At 41.9% G+C, this 17,731-nt stretch overlaps 1 protein-coding gene across 4 annotated transcripts in view; it reads left to right on the plus strand.

The window, feature by feature from the left end:
• The window catches only part of JPH1 (junctophilin 1), a 79,818-nt gene extending 66,289 nt beyond the window's left edge, over positions 1-13,529 (plus strand). Inside the window, exons 4-6 of one of the 4 annotated variants that reach the window (XM_040995605.1) lie at positions 6,298-6,944; positions 10,997-11,092; positions 11,254-13,529. In XM_040995605.1, coding sequence (XP_040851539.1) covers positions 6,298-6,944; positions 10,997-11,077 — 728 coding nt within the window. In that variant the 3' untranslated portion in view covers positions 11,078-11,092; positions 11,254-13,529. The remainder of the gene's footprint in view (positions 1-6,297; positions 6,945-10,996; positions 11,093-11,253) is intronic. The other 3 variants (XM_040995620.1, XM_040995612.1, XM_040995631.1) reach the window with 3 other exon arrangements.
• Positions 13,530-17,731: the final 4,202 nt, after the last annotated feature.

The following is a 17,731-nucleotide window of genomic DNA, read 5'->3' on the forward strand; positions in this document are numbered from 1 at the left end:
CTCTACTTATTTCCCAGGCCACAAGCAGGGACCTGGATGGGAAGTGGAGCAACTGGGACACAAACCATGACCATATGGGAACCCAGGGCTGGCAAGGCAAGGATTTAGCCATTGGGCCATCGTGTTGGGCCACATGCATGTTATAGTGGACATTTTCCATGAACTTTTTCACAGACCCCTTATATGCATGGGTTTTAAAACTGTTCTGCACCAAAATACATTTATCTGCACTTTCCATAAACTTCAGTTATCCTCCTAAAGCTGACACATATATCGTTTCTTGGGTTAGTTAAAATGAAAGGAAATTAGGAAACAATGTTAGGAAAATTAGGAAACAATGCTAGCTAAGCTTGGATTTCTGGCATGAGTTAGGAGTCTTTAGAATTAAGGCCCTCACATCCTCATTACATAATCGTCTGCACCTATCATCAATAGGTGCTATTTTTGGTTAAGGAAAGGGAAGCATCCAGGAATGGACAACTTGTAGACTCACCTTCCAACCCCCAAATTCTAAATACATTTTTTCTCATAAATAAATGGAAACTAAAGAATACACTGGTTGGCATGAAGTTAGTAGTTCATGACTTTGCTAGTTAATCTTGCCACTTATCTTTTGAGATATATCTATTTGCACAAATGTGCATTAAATGCAACCAGGTGTGAGGCACTGCACATCCCTTGCTATAGGCTTTGGTTTCAGACAGTGTAAAAGCCATATTCTCTCCATATAGATCCCAAAAGTTATCCCACAGAGATTTAGGTCATCCTTTTCATTTATTTTAAGCATGTATATGAGGCAGAACAAGATCTTTCATCTGCTGGTTTACTCCCCAAATGCCCACAAGAGCTGAACCAGAACTGGGATCCACACACACAGTCCAGGTCTCCCACTGAGTGACTGCTGTTTCCCAAGGCCTGTGTTACCAGGAGCCAGAGTCAGACACCAAGCCCAGGCATCCTAGGCAGCGTGTTAACCGCAGGGTCAAACTCATGCCCCTGCAATGCTCTAGAATCTTTCAGTCTGGTCCTTCCACAGGTTGGTACTGCAGCAACAATGTCTACTTTCTATGAATGATTCCCATTGTCACTACAAAGCATTTGGTGTCAGCACTGTCCTAGTAGGCATTGTTGGGGGACAGGAGGGTATCTTCATGTTGCTTTTTTACCCATAGCCAGCTCGCTGAGGCTTGCTCTGTAAAGCTGGATACCCCATTGGTGCCATCTGCCATTCTCTGTTCAGAGCCTCCATGGCAACAGTGGGGCATCACTGATGGCTGACAGTACCGAATGTGGCCATTCCATACTGTGTGCCTCATATGCTTCTTTCCAAAGTAAATCCCCAAAATGGGGAAAAATCTTTGAGGAGTCCGAGATAGCGTCTGTGAAAACACAGGAAAGTCCCTGCTGCAGCAGCTCCTCTCACTTGTCACAGTTCTCTCCCTGGCAGTGTTCTGGCCGGACTGTTTTATAAACTGCTGCATCTCATCAGCTTTATGTCACTGGCACTGCAACAGTGCCACATGTTGCTATGTAGAATAAGTGGCAAGCACAGTGCATGCCCTCTGAGAGAAAACCATCCAGGAAGCACTTCTGTCCTCTGTTTTATGTTAAAGAGTACTGACTCTTGCTCGAGAGAATCTGGCTCTGTATGCTCTTGGGCTGCTCAGCCGGCATGTGCCTGTGCCTGCTCAGAGCCACTTCCAGCTGCTCAGAGCCACTTCCAGCTGCCGTCCTCAGGTAAGTCTGGCATCAGGTCCATGTTTAGTCACCACCTGACCACTGTGCACACTTTCAGACACCTGTGACTGGGTCTGCTAGACTCACTGGGAGCATTTGGTGGGCATGAAGATTTCCAGGCTTTGCTTTGTACCTCTTGTGTGAAAACCTCTCAGAACAATACCCCAATCTGATAGTCAGTGTAGAAGTCACTGCTTCCACTGTTAAATTCCCGTAGTTTCACGGGTTTTGAGTGTCATCAGAAGCCCTCCAGTTCAGTCTAGGCAACTGTAAGAGAAGAGCGTATCTTGACAGAGTGGGCTTAAGAGTCAGGCATTTAGCCTTGTGGTTGAGGCACCTGCTTCGTGTATTGTCACCTATTGAAATGCCTGGATTTGATCCCTGCTCTGTTCCCAGTTCCAGCTTTTTTTCTGTTAATTTGAGTCCTGGGAAATAGTGGGGATGGCTCAAGTAACTGAATCTGCCAACCACATAGGAGTCCTAGATTGAGTTCCCAACTTCAGGCCGATAGCTGGCACATGGGGAACAGCAAATGGGGTTGCCTTCCCTTGCTTGTATACTCTTACCCATCCATACCCACTCCCACCTTCTTCTTGTCTCCGGAGTCTCTCTCTCAAAACAATTTCAGAGTGGCATACATAATCAAAAAGTAGTGATAACTTTATATTTCTAGAGGTTAAAAATAAATGGGCTGGTATTTGAGAGTTAATAAGCATAAAAGAACTACATTCAATGAAAACTAAAATTTACCTTTGTAAATCCATTAATACAAACTCCTCCACCAGCAAATTATTCTCATATTTGCCTATTCATGATAGTTTCAGTGGAGAGGGAGCCATTCTTTCAACTGTTTACAAAAAGCAGTTGAAAGTGTTTTATTTTATAAGCATTATAGCCTTTGCATTTTTTTCAAATACCAGCAACCCCCATACATGCTGTCATCAGAAAGCTTTTTCATGGTCCTGCTAGGGTCCCCCTAAGAAATGGCCTCTTATAAGTATGGATGCATCACCAGTCTCTTTCCCTTCCTTTGCTGGAAACTGTCATGCTTGTTGGAATCTATCAAAGCAACTCCCATTTCTGCAGCAGCTGCAGGTGGGATGCAAAGACAGCAGGGTACATCAGAGATGTTTAAGCGGCACCATCCGCCTCACATCTTCAGAAACACACAGGCTTTAGCCCAGCTTTATTTCTTGGGACTCAGACACTCATGACCTTGCCCTGCTACCCTAAGGTATAACTAAAAGTTGGCAGAGTCTGTTAGTTCTTTACACACTTTCCTATATATGTATTTAGGTGAAACAATCACTTTTAATGTACTTTGCTCTTCAGATCAGCATTTGAGTATGGGGGAAGGAACTTTCATGCCAATCCATTCAATTAAAACAGTACAAGTACTCTGTATGATCAACTCAGTATGATGTACTTTAGACCCCGTGAGCTCAAGAGTCTTAACTAATTTTAATCGTCCTTGCAGAGTACATGCACTGCCATACCTAGCCGGGTAGTTCAGTACTGCTATAAAATTGAGTAATGATGGAGCACAGATAAACCAGCTACAGTGAAACGTTCATGGAGGAGTGAAGAGAAAGTGTGCAAGCAACTCACACTGCACCAGCCTCCAAGAAATACTTGATCACAGAAGAGAAGGAGATGGCTTTCTTAGCACTTTACTTCTGAGTAGTTTTAAATTTACAATACAAAAGTTGTGAGATAGTAAAGCAAAGAGTTTCCTGGTACTCCGCATTAGCATCCCATGTTAGTATCTTTGTCAGTTAATCAGCCACATTCCAAATTGCCTACTTTTTTTTTAATTCAAAAACTTATCTGTCTCACGCCTCTAGTAATCCGCATTCTATGTTCAAATTGAGTTGTTTGGCTCTTGTTTCTTAAAGTTTCACTTGAAAAATCAAGGGAGAATCTGTTGTATTTGTTTCTGTGTCTGGCTGATTTCACTCATTGTGATGTCCTCTAATTCCACCGAGCTTGCTGCAAATGACAACATTTTACCTTTTTATAGCCGAGTAGTATTCTGTTGTGTTATATTCTACATTGTCTTCATTCATATGGCAATGGACACATTGGTTGATTCCTTAGCTTGGCTATGATAAACAGCGCAGCTATGAACTTGATGGTACAGGTATCTCTTTGATACAGTTCATGTCTTCTGGACAAAAATCCCAGGAGTAAGATTGTGGGATCATACGGCAGTTCCAATTCTAGCTGTTTAAGGAACCTCCATGCTGTTTCTCACAGTGGCTGCCCTAATTTACATTCCCACTAGCACTGTGTACAGCATCCTCACCAGCAGCTATGACTGTGTTCTGGGTGTTAGCCACTTTGACAGGAGTGAGGGTGATGCTTCATTGTGGCTTTGTGCTTTTCCCTGATGGCTAGTGATATTTCTTAGTGGATTAGCCATTTGTAGTTTTTCTGAAGAAGGCTTTAACAATGGGCTTCTCCTTGAGAATCCACCATACATGACTTTATGGCAGGGGTAGGGAACATCCATCTGTTGAAGTCATTTGGTCTAGTCCTGCCAAATCAACATCGGGAATGAGTCAAAATTTAATGAATCTATAATAGCAGGCTAATTTTTTAGTTGATCGTTTTGTTTGACCCATGAATAATTTATCAATAGCCAAATGGCTATAAATGATGTTATGAATACCCAAATGGCCCTTAGAAGAAAAAGGTTCAGAAGTAGAGGCAAGTCAGCTGATGGAGGAACCTAACTTTGTTGTGCTTGTGGTGCTGTTTGTCAATGTCATGTCTGGTCCCATACACCAGCAAAGGATTCAGAAAAGAGAAAGGGATCAGCCTTTGAATGGACAGTCACCTTCTTCATCCTCTTCCAGTTAAATATCTTTCAGTGGCCCAAGACTTGCCACTGCCCTCTTTTAATGGAGGATTCAAAAGGAAGTTGCCAGCTTTAAAAATGGAGCATTTACCAGGCTTAGCAAGGAAATCTCCTTTGTTGGCATACAACCTTGACAGACCTGAGTCCATGTCATGGATTTATCATCTGGAGGAGTGAAATTGTGACACTGCTGGCATGTTCGGGACACTGAGATTAACCTCAGCCCACAAGAACAGCTCTTCAGAACCTCCCCTTTCTGGCTTAGATACCGTCTTGGATGTTGAGGTTCATTTTATCTGAAAGGCTACTTGGGAGCTCTGGGACTGTTGGGTTTTGCAGGTGTAACCAATGCCTGCTGCCTAAGGTTTGGGTTAGGCTCTAAGTGCTGAGAAGTACTCTGAAAAAGAAATAGCAGCCTCATTACAATACCTTAATACTTGGATCACCAGGGGAAAAGTAACCAAGGCTGTAAATGTGCAATGTGTTTTTAAGAGTCAAACACAACCAATTTTCAGCCTCTGTAAATACTGTTAGTTTGTTAAAGGTGGCATTGGGGCCAGGAAGGACCAGTTCCAGCTGGTCCACTATGTAAGCAGCTGGTGGATGGTTTCTCCCCTGCACACCTAAAGGACCATGTTCAGAGCACCTCCCACCAGCTACTCTGTGACCTTGAATTCCCCCTTTGGATGAGCCGTGGCTGATGGAGTGGAAGCACCCTTGGTATGTGTGTCTTGATGACTGGAGAGGGGCTGGTATGCTTAGGCGGGCACACTGCCTCAGGTCCCACACCATACCTTCCTGAGCCACAGGCCTCCATAAGCCCATGGCCTGGGTCGTCTTCCCATGTGCATGCTGTCTCTTTAGGGCTCACTGCTTGTGTAGTCATGATGCACCTGGGCCATGCACTTTTAAAAGATGAAAAGTCTTCCATTTATAGAAACACATCATTGTTATCAGCTAATCCTAAACTGTATAAACAAGAGGGGCAGGCTATCCTGAGAACATAGAGCCAAAGAAACTGCCTGTCTCAATATCAGTGCCTTCAGAGTGCCCAGGCTTTCCCAGCTGTGCGTGGACTCCGTGGAAGTGGTTTTGTAGAGTGAAACCTAAGCAACACAAATCGTTCGTGGCTAGAAAATGTTAATGATCACTTGGCCAAGGATTGTTAAGGCTGTGATCGGCAAGGTGTTCTCCGACCTCACTAACTTTTCAAATGCAGGTTAGTCAAATTGTAATTTGTAAAGGTATGCTTTCTGTGTATTAATTATATGAGCTGATTAATTAGTGTGACAACTATTGTACTGTCAACCCAGATTTCATGTCAATGTTCTGTAAGTAGGTGGAACAGTTTAATTGGTAGGGAAGTCAGAACTGTTTATCTTTTAGAGCTATCAAAACAGTGTAAGTAATGGTATATGCAGTCTCTTAAAAGTGTCTTTTCACTGATGTGTGGAGGATTAAATGTGCCCATTCTTAGTCAAAACCTTACAAATATCTTAAAGGAAAAAAGTGATAAATCAACTTAGTAAAAACATACTTTTACACCTTTTCAAAATGTTTTAGTAGACACATGACAGTAATGGGGTATAGTGTGATCCTGTAACAGGTATGCTATATGCCCTGGTCAACTTGGCAAAATTGGCAACTCTCCTTAGTTATTTCTTGTATACCTTATTTGTATCACCTTCCTGATTTTGCAGGCCCAGACTACATCAAACAGAGACTTCAGGAAGGTGTAGATGCTAAAGAAAACCCCGAGGAAAAGGTACCAGCAAATCCACCTACACCAAAGGAATCTCCTCACTTCTATCGCAAAGGCACCACCCCGCCAAGGTCTCCTGAAGCAAGTCCCAAACACAGCCACTCTCCGCAGCCTTCCCCCCCAAAACCTGCGAAGAAGCAGAACCCAGGCCCAGGGGTGAGACTCAATCAAGATAAAAGGAGTGTGGCTGAAGAGCAGGTGCCAGCCGTTGTCAATAAGCCCTTGATGTCAAAGGCTCCCACAAAGGAGGTAGGAGCCAACGTGCCCCAGCCCAAGTACTCTGGCCGCCACCATGTCCCCAACCCTAGTAATGGGGAATTGCACTCTCAGTATCACGGCTACTACGTGAAGCTGAACGCCCCCCAGCACCCTCCTGAAGACGCAGAGGATGAGGGTGGTTCGAGCCAGTCTTCCTCAGCACTGGTGCACAAGCCATCACCTAACAAGTGGAGTCCCCCTAAATCTGTGACAAAACAAGTTGCCAAAGAAAGCAAAGCTGAGCCAAAAGCTAAGAAGTCTGAACTTGCTATACCAAAGAATCCAAGGAATGATTCATACCCTTCCATGGAAAAAGAAGCCAATTCAGTAAGTCCTGTACGTTGTGTGTTCTGTTTCTTCCTTCCCTTAGATTCTGTCAAGGAGCAGTAGGGAGTGACTGGGCCGCTTGATGACAGCCAGCCTAACTCTGGGATCCCAGAGCTGTTCAGAGAAGAGCATAACCCAGTGGTATCTTGAGGCAGTAGTTCCTGTTTCATTCAGTCACCTACCTTAAACAGTCTTCAGGTAGGTAAGACTTGGCTAACATAGGCAGGCATCACACTTAAAAAAAAATCATCACAGGTTTGCTAAAGATTTATTTTTATTACAGAGTCAGATATACAGAGAGGAGAGACAGAGAGGAAGATTTTCCATCCGATGATTCACTCCCCAAGCAAGTGCAACGGCCCATGCTGTGCCGATCCAAAGCCAGGAGCCAGGAAACTTTTCCGGGTCTCCCACACATGTGCAGGATCCCAAAGCATTGGGCCATCCTCGACTGCTTTCCCAGGCCACAAGCAGGGAGCTGGATGGGAAGTCGAGCTGCTGGGATTAGAACCGGCGCCCATATGGCATCCCAGCACACTCAAGGTGAGGACCTTAGCCACAAGGCCATGCCACCGGGCCCCTGTGATGGCTTTTTCGTGGCAACCTCTGACAGTTCTCTGATAGCTGCAAAAGTTTCCCTCTACATGCATAATGGTATAGGTTATTTGAACAAGAATGAAGTACAACCATAAGTTTCCATTCATAAAATTAAACAGTCAAAACACCTTTTAATTATGTTTGAAATTGATAAACACTGTTTGATAATTCGGGAGAGAAAACAACCCAATGTTTTAGAAAGGAAATTGACATAGTTTAATTTTTTCTGAAACTCAGCCTCCATGGAGATTAACTCTTTCAAATAAATGAAATTAAAAAAATGTTTGGAAGATCTTCCATCCTCTGGCTCATTTCCCAGATGGCCACATTAGCTAGTGATGGGACAGGTCTAAGAAACCAGGAATTTCTTTCTTATGGCCCATGTAGCTGACTAGAGTCCAAGCACTTTGGCCCATGCTCCACTGATTTCCCAGGCACATTAGTAGAGAGCTGGATCAGAAGTGGAGCAGCTGGGACTTGAACTGGCACCTGTATGGGATGCTGACATCATAGGTGGCATCTTTACACCTACACCACAACACTGGTTCCAATAAATGGTTTTCAAAACATAGTGACTTAAATTTGCTTCTCCTCTGACTTAGCATGTGCAGGTTGCTTCAAAAAGCTTTTGGAAAAATGGAAACTAAAGGATATTCAAATTTTGCAAGAACTTGAAGGCCTTGAATATATCTACAGGTTAATAAGATCTCACATACAAACCTGGTGGCCCCCAAAAGTTTGTGAAAGATGCCAGCATTCTGGTGGAACAGGTAAAGCAATGCTGGCATCCCATGTGTGTGCCAGTTCAAGTCCTGTCTGCTCCACTTCCAATCTGGACCCTCCCCTCTTCCCAACTACTGGCCTGGGAAAGCAGCGGAAGTTGGCCCCAGTACTTGGGTCCCTGCTCCCATGTGGATGAAGCACCTGACTACTGGTTTTGTCCTGGCCCAGTGAACCAACTGACTGAAGGTCTCATCCACTGGTTCACTCCCTAAATAGCTGCAATGACTGAAGCTAGTTTTTGCCAAACCCAGGAGCCTGGAACTCCATCTGGGTCTCCTGGGTGAGCGGCAGGTGCACAAACACTTGGGTCACCTTCCCAGGTACACTAGTAGGGAACTGAATTGGAAGCAGAGCAGCAGAACTTGAACTGGTACTCTAATATGGGATGCCAGCATCACAAGCCACTCCTTCACATGCCCCTGTGTAACAGTACTGACCCCCAAATTTTAGTAAAGCTTTGCAACATGGCCACCCTGGTAAGAGCCAGAAACAGTATTTCAGCTAAACAGTTTTATTAATACTAAATTAAACCTTGTTCTTTTCTAGACTAGGTTAAATACAGTCGAGTTTCAGACACAAAACTCTAGCAAAAAGTCTTAACAGTTGAGGATTAGTCTCATTGACAACAAAAGATTACTTTTCTAGCTACCTGCAAGTATCCTCTTTTCAAGACCTTGTAAGAATACTTCGCCTCGCAACAGCCTCTCCTGTAACACCTGTCTCAGTCAGTCTTGAGAAGCAAGACTGATTTTTTTTTCGTTTTGCTATTTTAAGCCACAACTCGCCACTGCAGCATATTTATTAGACTTCACCTTAAAACATTTGACCCTGCACTCTGCCCAGGTGTCTGAAGAACACAGAGGTCCTGGCTAGATAGAAGCCCGTTAAACATAACAACTCACATTTGTGTTGTTTACCTGGCTACTGCTTAACTTTTCATGGCTGGTTTACTCTCATCTGCACTGAGTCGTCTGCTAAAATAGCTTTGTTCATTGAACTACAGGGTAGGATAAATATATATATATGGATGTGTTCAATAGAAAACATTTTTTTTTCATTCTGGATAAAGCATTCATTCATTATTCATGGACTCCAGAATTACCAGTACAATGAGACAGGCCAAAACTGGAAAAAGAAAGCTAAATGTAACCCAAGAAGATATACTAAGCATTTGGTATTGTTTGAACCAACCAGTTTGAAAGAGATAAATTCACAGAATCTGATTAGGATTTATGTACTGCAAGTTAAATGAGGTTGGCTAAAGGCACCTGTCTTGCTTTTCATGGGTCCAGCATAAGACACTGAACTTTACACTGTATTGTTCCAATCCCATATACTGTTTCTCATCTTTTATATCACTAAATTAACCTTGAGAATTATGATGAAATGTACTGGTCTTAAAGAGTTCAAACAATACCAAATGCTTAACATGAACAAAATCTAATCAACATGGCATGGTAATGGCATATCTTTAATATCTGTGAATTGTGATTTTGAAAGATCATCATTTTCTGAATTATAACTTCCTACAGTATTTTTAAGTTAGCCATAATTGGGGAGTTGCATGAGTTAGGCATCTCCTATTAATTTTTTTTAACTTTTTTCCCCTCCTATTAATTTAGAACATAGCTGTTCTAAAGCACCAGCTGGTTGTTATCAATGGAAATTTCCCAAGTGTAGATGAAAATATTTTAAAGAAGTCTATTGAAAATTGTTTTTAAACTGAGGATGGCCCGTGGCTTCAGCAGGAATCGAGAGAAAACAGCCAGGAGCTTCTGAAATAGAGCAAGCTCTGATTCTGATTTGACAATATTGTTGGAGTAACCTTGGGCAATATACTCTTGAGGCCCTGCGAAATGGAAGTGGCAGTCACATGGAAGAAGCAAACAAGAAGTAATCTGCTTAGGTTTAGCCCACTGCCTGGCTTTAAAACCAATCTAGAATGCTTTGAAGGCTATGTAAGACTTAGACACTCTTGCTGGTAAATACCAAAATTTTATCGCTTACAAAGGCTGGATCTGAAAAGATGTGTCATTTGAGCCACAAGTCCAAGAGGCTTGTGAACCTTGTGGCTAGCTCGTATTTGGCCGAGTGATATTCATCAAAATAGGATTCTGCAGTTTATTTAATACGTTTTTTGAGATGCTGTGGTTGTGACGAATGCCATACCTGTGAAATAACTGCTGAAAGTATTTGGCTTCCCCTCACGCTTTTACTTTAAAAACAGTAGAATCCAGGAGAGAGGATCAGCAGATCACATTCTGAGTTTTCCCTTGGAGAATGCATGTCACTGTTCTGTCCCAGTTCCCTTCAATTAGATGCTCACATCCTAACAGCAAAATGCGACTCTACTCCTCATTGGTTCCAAGCAGGGTCATGGGGCCAGACGCCTTCACCAAATCGTGACCTCCTTGTTCTGGGCCAAATGGAGAGGGTTATTGTCAACATTTTACCCTGAGTCAGGGCAGGACTCATTTTTAACTGCAAGTTCAGGCATAGTTTCATCTAAACATTGCATTGGTATTTGTAGCTTATACCTTTCCAAACTGCTGTTGTCATTCACGCCTGCCTTGCCACAGCCAGGCTGGTTTTCTTCATGTTTCTGTATCGGTTTTGGTAACCTGTTGATGTTCTCATGGAAAGTGATGCTTACCTTTGTTTTTCACTTCCAGGGCCCTAATTCAGTCATGATTGTCCTCGTCATGCTGTTGAATATAGGCTTGGCCATTCTTTTTGTTCACTTTCTAACCTGATCGAAATTAGGAAAGGTAAGAACAACCTTAATTTCTGTATCACATCACTGTCAAATTATTTATTCGTATTTGAATTCAGTATTTAACAATGACATATTGTCCTTCACTTTAATTTTGGCTGTGCCTGAATGTGATTCAACATAGTTACTTAATGTCTAACTGTTTTGACCCTTCAGTGCAGTCATGACAACTAGTGGTGGTAGCCCACAGTTCCCTGCCGTGCTGTCGCCAGCCCTTTAAATGGCACACCCCAGGCAGACTCAGACACAGGGAAGGAGGCTTGGAATTAGAATGGGATCGCCAGAGAGATGAAACTTGGAAAATTCAGCCAGGGGACCTGTCCATTTCCCCTGGGGTCCTCTGGGAGCTGAAGCACGCAGCCATTTTGGAGAGCAAAACATAATAATAATTCTTTTTTAAAATCTGCCGAAGCAGCCTCATCCAGCGACGTTCTTGGCATTGGCTACTCCATCTGTCTTAGCAGAGTGTGACTAAACTGGAAATGTATGGAGCTGCATTTTTTTTTTTTTGATGGAAGTCAACAGCTGCCTTACTATTTTACCATCTGACGTTTTTAGTAGGGAGCTGGGGAAACGACTGCCCGAGGAATGCGGTCGGAGGATTGTGTTGCTGTGGCCATGGTTCCAACATTCACTCCTATCTCATTAGAAGAAATAGGTAGCAGCATCACTCACCAGTCTTATGCCATGACCTGCTGCTTTAACATCTTGTGGAATGTTCTGGGAGAGAACGTTTCGTTTGCTTGTGCACGACTCTGTTCGTTTTTATGCTGTTGATTTAAATCTGATGAATAATCATCGCACCACCTGCGGTCCTGGCCGGATGACACACACGTCGCATCTCAAGGAAAAGAACAACAACAAGATGTTAGTGACTATGTGTTGTCTTGGATAGCAATATATCATGTCTCATGTCATGTGTTCTTCCTAAACCTATCGAAGGCTATTTCTCTTTAAAATTTAGCAACTTGAAGGCATCATACCTTCCAAAGAAATAATCTAAGTTGTTTAAACCTGAGGTGAATTACTGATGCACTTAGGAGGTGCTAAATTTTCAAAGCTGAGACACAACAGAACTCGTAAGAAGTCCAGTCAAAATGTTGCATGGACTGCAGTAGTCAGCGCTCAGAGGATTCAGTTTCATTGCTGACGTACTTTACAACCAAATAAAATCTTGTCAGAGGCTATGTTAATTCCCATGAAAGTTAAGCAAGATGCTATTAATAACTGCTCTTCTTTTTTCCAACGTCAGTTTTTGTTGAATACATTCAGGTAGTGCATAGACCTTTGTGAAATCATTGCTTTTTGGTTTTCTGCCTTTCATGTTTTTCAAAGTCCTTTTGTAATTTCATTTCGAATTTTAAAGGCATAGGCATTTTTATTTTAAATATCTGTCTTTTGCAGTCTTTTGTTCTGACATATTCTGAAGGTTTTTTTTTTTTTGGTGTTTTATAATTTAGCCTTTATTATTCAGAAGCATGCTTACCTAGAGAAACTACAGGGTCTTTATAAAAGAAACTATTTAAAGAAATCAGGGGAGGAGGGGATCTGTTAAATCTCTGTAAGACATTACATTTCAGAGGGGGAGCTGTTCCTAAATACTGTCGTCACTTGCATGGTGTAACCCGATCCTTTTTACCTTATTAGCTACCTTCTCAATACAGAGGAGACAGCTCACATGATGCCCACGTTAGCACAGGTGTGGGCTGGAGGCTTTGTCACCTGCGAGGTAGTAACCCAGTGACGTTTCTCGCAGAAATGCAGTATGTTGAAAATCCTGGGTGTGACCAATACGGAATACAGAAGGCGGCAGAAAAAGCAAATGAAAAATTACACCTTGTATATTTGTTTTTTACATTTTGCTTTGACTTTCCAATTTAGGAAGTACATTTTTACCCAAGAACAAACCTTTCAGTTCCCTGTCCGTCTCAGTCCTCTCACAGCTCCTGCCTAACCCCTTTAGCTTCTTATGCTGGGAAAGCTGATTTTTTTTTTAAAGAAAAAAAAACTATTTAATCTCATTAAGTGTTTATTTAAAACATGTAATGCTTTGGAAATAATGGGTAATAGATAACTACAGGATATGTTTATAAAGTGAGCATGTTGGTTCCATTTATAAATATATGTATGATTTATAAGCTTTTTTAAAACAAAGCTCAAATTGTTGGTATTTTTCTAAAATGTGCACAGCTGTATTTTACATGAAGGCTCTTTCTAATGGGTTGTTATACTGTACTCTACATTTTGGACAGCACCTGAAGTCTGCCAATGTACTTAATAAAACATGACTTTGTTTATTTAAAGTTTCTTGCTGTGAAAAAAGAACTCCCTACCTGTGAGTTCCTTTATTTATAATCCTGAAACCAAAATGTATAATGTACAGTTTTCACAACTGTATCAGCTCTAATAAAAGCAAAAATGTTGGTTATTAATACACTTGGATGTGCATTTCTTTTGTGAATAAATTACTGTCTGCAGAAGCATGGGATGGTTGTGTGATAGTGTGTTGAGAAACCCCACCCTATTCACCCCACTCTCCAAAAAAAAAACTAACCGGAATGGAACACCATCACCAAAAGCAACAGAAGGTAGTTACACTGATGCACTCTTTCCATAGTTCCTTCACCCTAGGCCTTTCAAAGAATTTTGCAAAACCAGCCACTGTGCTTAATGCTTTTATTAATTGGATCAGTGCCTTGTGTGGAGCTTTAAAGCTGCTCTGTTTTTTAAGGAAAACTCAAGTAAATCTTCCTGCCTGGGCACTTTTCCATTAATAAAAGTTTCTTGAGCATGGTGCCTCCACATGGGCTCATATGTTGCCATGGCCCCTACTGTGTAGGCATGTCCTGGGAAGGGGAGGCACAGTGTGCAGTTGAGTAAATTTACCTCCACCACAGCTTCTAGCCCTGGTACTCCTCAGAGACCTCTGAGGTGCCACCTGGGCTGGCCTGGCAGGTAGGCAGTCTGCCTGTGCAGGATGATAAATGGTCTTCTCCAAAACCTCCCAGGGAACCACCATGCAACATTTACATCCCCAAATCCAACACTGCTGTTGAGTACCACAATATGGGGGACCCTCACAACAGTAAGCTACAAAGTTATTGCCTCTGGGATTCTCTGACAGATTTATCAACTGAAATGATTAGCTTCCTAGCAAATCACAGAACAGACTTTTGAAACAGGAAGGGAAGCACAGGATGGTAGAAAAAGATATTGATTCCACATTCATGGCCAAACCACACATGTTGAGTTCTGCAGCCAAAGCTGGGTGAAGCCTGTGTGGTTAGGAAATCTGGAAAATATTCTGCATGCCCTTTTAATGCAATAATTATTTCTCAAGAGTCATAGCATGTAGTCTCCCCAGCCACACTGGGGGCCATTCACAGTCCCCCTCCCCTTGGAAAGTTGTATGGCCTCATGTTTCCAGCCCAGTAAGTGGCTGTCAGCGTGGCACATTCTGCCAGTGAAAGCAGGAGTTAATCAGCTGTTCTGTTGTATTCCAGATTTGGCAAATACCTGCGCCGACATTCCCCTCTCACCCCGAAGGTACTGTGAAGTACTTTAGTATTCTACAATAGCCTCAGCAGGAGTAGCAGAAAATAGGAAATATGTCAAATGCAGTGAGGATAGATGGAATCCTGGCTACAGCCATGACTCTTGTGGCTCCTTCTTTAATCAGTGCTCCTGGTGTGTTCTCATATGTCAATATGAGGTGTGGCCATCCAGTGGCCATGAGGATGAAATGACCTTTATGCGCAGTGCTTGCAGCACATAGTAACTGCATTGAATGTGAGTGTGTTTTACACAATGGAAAAATCAGGGAAAAATTACTAAATTCATGTTAGGGTCTCAAACATTGTAAAATACAGAGATCCTATTGTAAGTTGATTGCTAAAGCTGTTAATTTGGTATACTAAGAATCGGTAACAGCCTTAGAGCATCTGAGACACCCTCATCCTATATCTGAGTACCTTTTTAAAAGGATAATTTGCTTCAAAATTTTGTAGCAATAAGCATCTTTTTAATTCCATTTTCTGCTTGAATTATCCTCATGTTTGTCAGATTCTTGTCATGTATGGCACACGTTTGGAAGGAAGAATTGTAAATACAATTGCAGTAAAATCAAAAGTAAAAGTGAGAAGATATCAAGGAGCATTTCATTGTCTAACATCGTGGACCTGTTTTAACCATAGCACCCAGCAAGAAGAGGTCACACAGCAGCCTCTGCAAAGGATGGAGACCAGAAAATGTTCAAACATTACATCAGTATCAGGCTAACAGATGGCAGAACCCAACACCCAAGAGCTAGACTTGACATTTTAAAAGCAGATAACATCAGATCTTTGAGCCAAAGAAATTAGCAGAAGTTAGAGACGCAGAAATCTGTAAATTGTTCAAAAGGATAGGGGGAGGCATTTGACACAGAAGTTAAGATGTGACTTCGGGTGCCCATGTGCCCTATCAGGTGCCTTGATCAAGTCTGAGTTCCTCCACTTCTGATTCATCTTCCTGCTAACATATACCCTGAGAGACAGCAGGAGGAACAGATGAAGCAAATTTGGATAGACTCACCCCTGGATGTTGCCAGCATTTGTGAAGTAGAATAGAAGATGGAAGATTTCTCTCATTCTCTCCTTCCTTCCTTCCCTCCTTTCCTCTTCTCTTCCTTCCTTCCCTTGCAAGCAAAAGTATAAACTGGTTACTTTAAGCATGAATTTGCAAAGTAATGTCATACTAGAAAGAATTAAAGGATGAGATACTGCCTTTCATGCCCTAAATGAGTCTTGATACTATTAGCATTCCATTTTCTTTTCATGATACAAACCATAGGAAGGAGTCAGCATAATTTATAAATTCCCATTGTCAGCTTTATTTTCCAGTATTTCCTTTACCATCTGATTTTCTTCCATTAGAATTTTTGTACCTAGATCTTTTTCCTAATAATCATACCTAGTTTTTCACCACAAAATACTAAACCCCCAACCTCCCCCCCAAAAAAACCCACAAAATCCTAACAGATTACATTTTGACATTTCCATTGGTTTGCTTAGCTTAGGCTCTCTTTTCAAAGACTTATTTTCAAAGAGTGATGTGGACAGAGAAGTGGGGACAAAATAGAGAGGGAAATGGGAAGAAGCAGCAAAATCCTCAGCCTGCTATTTTACTCTTCAAATGGCCACAGCAGCCTGGAACTCCATCCAGGCAATCTTCCATTGCTTTTCCAGGTGTATTAGCAGGCAGCTGGATCAGAAATGAAGCAGACAAGACTTGAATTGGCATTCTTCCATATCTTGACCCAATAGGCCACTAGGCCTCCTTGGTTTGCTCAAGCAATTAATTCTTAACCTGTATCTACTTTTAGACTCCAAAGATTTGGTTTGGAGCACTCTAAACCTCTTTGCTGCCCAGCTTCAAGTTTCAGGAATCTTAATGATGCTTGTGTGCTCAGCACTTAATGCTTTAGTTGTCTGCAGAAGCTGAACTCTCCTTCTCCTAACCATAGATCCTTGCCCATCTTCCCAGGCCATCAACATACCTACACACATGATTCAACAATGCAACTTGACAAGCATGTCAGGTAAATCAAGGATATTAATTCAAGTAGAGATGTGTAAGAAGACCCAAATTCAGGCATTCCAGTATTCCCTTTCTCCCATGTCACTTTTATGAAACCAATAACATACTTGATTGTTTCCCATATTCATTAAGAATGCCATCACCAAACCATGGATCCATTTTGGGACACTCTAAGGATCATTTTGGTGTCTAACCTAAAGCATTTTTACAAGAATTTACCTTAGGTAAACGATCATGAATGTCTAGGCTACACTCAGTTCACAGATCCTAGACTCACCTTTATTATGAATTTGGACTCATTCCTTCTTCAGGTTTTTGTTTTGAATTTAATCGCTGCTGCCTTCAGTCAATGAAACATGGTCCTACCCCTCAGGGGTTGGTATGTCTCAGGTCCTGCCCTAGGGAAAGACTTCTGCTAACAGATTTGATTGCAATTTATACAGTTAAATGGACTCTTCTGCAAAGCAAAAAGCAAACAATGAAACTTCAAAGCCCCTCACAGTCACATCAGAAGCACGGGAGATTCCTGATGCTTCTCTCCTAAGAGGCCCAAGAATATTCAATAATGCAGAACACTCATTATACACAGTTGGCCCAGCTATTCATTAATGGCTATTACGCATAGAAAGTGCATGATAAAAAGATACAATTAAGGTTTGGGAAGAGATATGCTGACAAAGTCTTGCCATAATGATTATACTCTTAGCTATAGGAAAGAACTTTCCGATGCATGTGGAGCCTGGGGATTTCTCACTGATGTGCAGAAACATCTTAATAGGCCTGGCTCTTACATTTAATCACTATGCTTATGAACTCAAGCAAATGGTTCTGACTTTAAATAAAATTACAATATATTTAATCAGAAATAATACCTTAGCAAAGCATCATTACATTTGATCTCCCAGAGTAGAATATAGCAACCATTAGTTTATAACTCCTGTGATTAATATGTATGGAGAAAATAGAAAAGAGGATAAAAACGTACCCACTTTGTTGGAGATATCCAGAGAACTCCTGCATTAAACTCAACCCTGTGCTTTTCTTCTATAAGTAACAG

Source organism: Ochotona curzoniae, unplaced genomic scaffold (genome assembly GCF_017591425.1).
Source record: "Ochotona curzoniae isolate NIBS_2020 unplaced genomic scaffold, NIBS_Ocur_1.0 contig_1071, whole genome shotgun sequence".
NCBI classification, from domain to species: Eukaryota; Metazoa; Chordata; class Mammalia; order Lagomorpha; family Ochotonidae; genus Ochotona; species Ochotona curzoniae.